General features: G+C 36.5%; 1 protein-coding gene across 1 annotated transcript; it reads right to left on the reverse strand.

Moving 5' to 3' along the window:
- Positions 1-4,548: 4,548 nt before the first annotated feature.
- LOC105554983 (olfactory receptor 8B3-like) lies at positions 4,549-5,481 on the reverse strand. The gene has a single exon (XM_012001657.1). The coding sequence runs from the start codon at positions 5,479-5,481 to the stop codon at positions 4,549-4,551; it is 933 nt and encodes a 310-aa protein (XP_011857047.1).
- Positions 5,482-5,859: the final 378 nt, after the last annotated feature.

Below are 5,859 nucleotides of genomic sequence, written 5' to 3' on the forward strand. Positions count from 1 at the left end.
TCTTAATTAGCATTTCTCTGTTGACTGGTGATATTGAGCACTTTTTCATGTTTCTTGGCCATTTGTATGTCTTCTTTTTTTTTCTTGTTCACAAAAATGTATAACAAAATATAGACATTTTAACCAGTAACATATGACAAATATAGACACCATGACCAAGTGGTATTTATGCAGAAATGCACATTAGTACTTAAATGTGAAACTTTGAAATTCACCATATTAATTAAATCAGGGAGACATAGCAGAGTCAGTTCAATAGATTCTGAAAAACTAATTCACAAAATTCATTACCCATTCATTATTTCTAAGAAAACTCTCAGCAAATTTGAAATAGAGGAGAATTTTCTCAGTGTGATAAGGTATATCTATTAAGATTGAACCGACATTATTGGTGAAACATGGAAAACTTTTATTTTTAACTTTTAAGTTCAAGCATAAATGTGCAGGTTTGTCATATACGTAAACTTATGCCATGGGAGTTTGTTGTGCAGATTATTTCATCACCCATGTACTCAGTCTAGTACCCATTAATTATTTTTCCTGATCCTTTTCCTCCTTTCCCCCTCCACCCTCCAATAGGCCCCAGTGTGTGTTGTTCCCCCCATGTGTCCATGCGTTCTCGTTATTTAGCTCCCACAGAACATGTGATTTTGGTTTCCTGTTCCTGTGTCAGTTTGCTAAAGAAAATGACCTCCAGTTCCATCCATGTTCTTGCAAAAGAGATGATCTCATTCTTTCCTATGGCTGCAGAGTACTCCATGGTTTATCTGTACCACATTTTCTTTTTCGAATCTATCATTGGTGGGCATTTAGGTTGATTCTGTCTTTTCTATTGTGAGTAATGCTGCAATGAAAGTATGTCTTTATAATAGAATGCACATGTCTTTATAATAGAATAGTTTGTATTACTTTAGGCGAATACCCAGTAATTAGAATGCTGCATCAAACGGTAGTTCTGTTTTTTAGCTCTTTGAGGAATTGCCACACTGTCTTCCACAGTGGTTGAACTAATTTACACTTCCACCAACAGTGTATAAGCATTCCTTTTTCTCCACAACCTCACCAGCAACTGTTATTTTTTGACTTTTTAGTAATAGCCATTGTGACTGGCGAGAGATGGTATCTCATTGTGGTTTTGATCTGCATTTTTCTGAAAAGTATCTGCTCATGTCTTATACCTACTGTGATTGTTTTTTTACTTGTAGAATTGTTTAAGTTCCTTATAGATTCTGGATATTAGATCTTTGTCAGATAAATAGTTTGCAAATATTTTATCCCATTCTGTAGGTTGTCTGCTTATGTGTTGACAGTTTCTTTTGCTTTGCATAAGGTCTTTAGTTTAATTAGGTGCCACTTGATAATTTTTGTTTTTGTTGCAATTACTTTTGAGGGCTTAATCATAAATTCTTTCCCATGATCAATGTCTAAAATGGCATTTTCTAGTTTTCTTCTAGGGTCCTTATAGTTTGAGGTTTTACATCTAAATCGTTAATCCATTTTGAGTTAATTTTTGTATACGGTGAAAGATAGGAGTCCAATTTTATTCTCCTGCATAAGGCTACCTAGTTAACCCAGCACCATAGATTAAACAGGGAGTCCATTCCCCATTTCTTAATTTCTTCAATTTTATCAAAATTCAGATGGCTATAGGTATGGGGCTTTATTTTGACATTCTCTATTCTGTTCCACTGGCAGCACCCCAGGCTGGAGTGGAGTGGCATGATCTCTGCTCACTGCAGACTCTGCCTCCCGGGGTTCAAGCGATTCTCCTGCCTCAGCCTCCCAGCTAGCTGGGATTAAAGGTGCCCACCATCATGCCCAGCTAATTTTTGTATTTTAGTAGAGACAGAGTTTCACCGTGTTGGCCAGGCTGGTCTCAAATTCCTGACTTCAAGTGCATAATGCAACATGTATTACGAAACCTACCTTCATAATACTCTATTACCACACCTCATTTGTTTGTGACATACAGCATAATGCCATAAGTTCACAAGTTTATATTCACTTAGCTATGAACAATGTACAAGATGTTTGTGCATTGTACAGTGTAATGTATAAAATGTTTGGTGTGTGTGTGTCGCATCTCCATAAACAAGGAATGATTGAAGGAACAACTGTTCACTCTTACTGGATTCAGGAAGAATTTCCTGCTCAGCCCTGCCTCTCTGGAGTTGGAACTAGGAATTATCTACCTAAATGTGGCTGTAAAATTTTAATATGAGATTCCACGTGATGCAGGGGTCTCATAAAATAGAAAACTTGAAAGAACTCTGTGTGTGTGTGTGTGTGTGTGTGTGTGTGTGTGTGTATGGGGCCAGGGGACGTGCAGAGAAGTGGATAATGGGGCTCAATAGAGATTGAGGTTATAGAAGTAAAGAGATGTAGAACTCAAACACCCTTTTTACTTCTGGCTTTCATCATCCCTTCATCAGAGTGCATCCTAATCACACTCATTCAAAACCAAATCCTGATCAGCAATAGCAGCAAATTTAGAGAAAGTTCACTTTAAGCAAATTCAGGATATAACAAACTTTCTGGTCCTTAACTGGGAAAAATAATTTTCTGTTAATCCCCAGAAGGCCCAAACTTCCTCCCCGACTTAGAAACATCCCCTTCAAGTACACAGACACATATTAATCTCATGGCTTACTTCTTTCCCACTCTGCTGTCACAACTTAAATAGAACTATACTTTCTTTTATAATTTCTTTGGCATCATTCACATTTTAAAAAATCAAAAACTATGGCAGATAATTCTATGCTAAGCAAGTAAGATACCATTTTGGTTCCATTTGAATGAATTCCAAATACACTGCTTAAGTTGCTAAGAAAAAATCTTTCAGCTAAATTGCCTTGTTTATACTTGATCATCCTTGGGTTTTACAAACTGTATTTAAATACCTAAATTAATGTTTTCAAAATAATCTGAAAGATAGGCCTTAATTTTAAAGTAAGTTTATTTTTTTCAAGAATGCTATTGATTTTATTTGTATTTTAAAGCTTGTCAAATGAAAGATTAGTGACAAGATTTTTCTTACTTTTAGGGTCACCTCAAATGTTCATAAAATATCTAACAGATGTGGCTCTTCCATGTCTACAAAGGGTCTCAAATAGCAGAGCTAGTGTTTAATAATCAGATACATTTTTGCCTCAATAAGGAAAATAATTTTTTATTAAAATGAACAGTCAATGAAAAACAAAACAAAAGTTAATCAACATCAACTATTCTGTAGAAATTGTTAAGTGAAAATCGAGCATGTTGATATTGGGGTAAGGGGTTGGAGAATGAGGAGTTCTTAAAGTCATTTAATAACTTGGCAATGCCAAACATCTGAACATCCGAAAAAAAGCAAACAGGCTACAAACCAGCTATGCTAAACTTCAAATACCTAAATACTGAGCAGAGTTTAGAAAAATTGTAAAATAATAAGTATATATAACATTATCTTTGAAAATGTTTAAACTGTCACTTGATACATGATTAAGAATTTTTAGAATAGTCATTTTTTGCCTGTTTCTCAAAAGAAAAATACACCAACATATTATTCCAGAAATTCCAGAAGAGGTATTGTCCCAATTTGGTTTATTCAAAGAATGTTTTGTTCAAATATAAAAATTTATCTTTGAGCCAGTAGTCCCCCAACTACACTGGCCCCAAACGCCTCCTGTTTCTTAACAAAAAGGAATCATCAAACTGTTTTCCCAAACAAACAACAGCCAAAGGGAATACCTGTACTGAAAAAAATTCATGTACTATCCTGAAACTAAGTACGGTCAACTTGCAAAATAGAAATCTGCTCTTATATTCCATGTATATTGAAATAAAAATAAAAGAGAATGAAGTAGAAGAGAGTATACTAGAAATGCTGGGAGACGTGAAATCAGAAGTCTATATTAAGTCTGGACTTTAAGAGGCTGTGTAACTTGAAGTAAATAGTTAACTACCATTTGCTCCACTTTCCCATGCATGCAAAGAATATATATGGATGATATGCTGTTTCACTTTTAAAATTAAATAAGAAAAATGTTTCTCAAAAAAGGCTTAGTGGCTAGTGTTTGCAAATACAAAGTGGGTAGTATAGTCTTCATGGAATCTTCCCTCTTGGGCATTTAAAGGAGATGTATTCTTGCCCAGTGGAAGATGAAACTGTGGGAATAGGAACACATTGCCTGATACATGCTTCCAATGGCAAGTGGCAGATAAATTTTTCCTACAAGGACACAATCTAACCACAGTGTTACCTGATTCAATCATTAGCACACCATTCATCTTTTTCCAGAGGGAAAAAAAAAATGGTGAAAAGAAACGATTACAAAATAACCAAAGACAAATTCTTCCCTAATGTTATTACCATACAGTAAAGAAAGGTGAATAAAAATGTTGAGAAAAGGAAGAAAGTGTACTCTATTAAAAGTGGGAATGAATTATTGAGAGAACATTCAAATTTCCTTACCATAGTAGTAAAGAAATAGGATAAGCAGACTGCTACTAAAACTACTGTAATCTCCCTGTCCTACAACTATATAAATGGAAAGGTACTGTTTCTGATCAAAACTTTCTCCTACTAAGGGTTTTTCTCAAAGCAAGTTGAACGTCTTTGTTCCTTAAGCTATAAATTAACGGGTTCATTAAAGGAACTGTATTGGTATAAAAGACAGAAGAGATTTTTCCCTCATCCATTGACCCAGCAGAAGATGGTTTGAAATACACGAATGCACCTGATCCAAAAAACAGAGAAACAGCAATTATGTGGGAACTGCAAGTGCTGAAGGCTTTAGACCTGCCCTCAGTGGAGGTGATTTGAAGGATGCTGGAAAAAATAAAGCCATAAGAGATAAAGATGGTGACAGTGGGCACAGTGATGTTGATGCCCACCACAATGAAAACCACCAGCTCATTAATGGAGGTGCTGGTGCAGGAGAGCTGGAGCAGAGGGAGGATATCACAGAAGTAGTGACTGATAATGTTTGCCTCACAGAAGGTCAGTCTCAGCATGCATCCAGTGTGAGCCATAGCCCCAGAAAAGGACAGGAAATAGGAACCAAACATAAGGCTGGAGCACACCGTAGGAGACATGGCAATGTTATATAGAAGTGGGTTACAGATGGCCACATAGCGATCGTAGGCCATTGATGTCAGCACATAACATTCAGAAATGGCAAAGAAACAGAAAAAAAAAAGTTGGGTCATGCACCCCTTGTAGGAGATAACATTCTTCTCTGACATGAAGTTCATTAGCATTTTGGGTGTAAACACAGAAGAATAACAAAGATCTATGAAGGACAAGTTAAAGAGAAAAAAGTACATGGGGGTGTGAAGGTGTGAATTCAGCCCAATTAGAGTTACCAAACCCAAATTTCCTATCAGAGTGATCACATACATTATTAGAAATAGTAAAAACAGGGAAATTTGGAGGTCTGGCTGGTCTGTTAAGCCCACCAAAATGAATTCAGTCACCAAAGAGCCATTTCCAGGATTCATTCTTCTCCAAGAGAATCTGTGGACACAGGAGAAAAGGGTTGCATTAGAGGACAACACAGTTCTTCTCACAATATTTTCTCCCACAACATGGGATATTGCTGGAATTGTTTGAAACTAACCCAACCTGGACCTAAAGAATCTGGCTTCACCACTGTCATGAGACTGAATGGCACTGACCTTCTCTTGTCAGAGTCTTACTAAGATAAATATAGCAAAGACCCACCTGAAGTAACCCTACAAAAAAAGGGCCAGTGCTGCCATATGCAGACGAGACTGCTGGAAATAATAAGGGGAAGAGAGAAGGGTGGATACCGACAGAATTCTCCTTCCCTCATTTCTTCATTTCTTTATTCACTTGAGTTCTTCCCTCACCAGTAA

The sequence above is a fragment of the Mandrillus leucophaeus genome, unplaced genomic scaffold, assembly GCF_000951045.1.
Source record: "Mandrillus leucophaeus isolate KB7577 unplaced genomic scaffold, Mleu.le_1.0 Scaffold669, whole genome shotgun sequence".
NCBI classification, from domain to species: Eukaryota; Metazoa; Chordata; class Mammalia; order Primates; family Cercopithecidae; genus Mandrillus; species Mandrillus leucophaeus.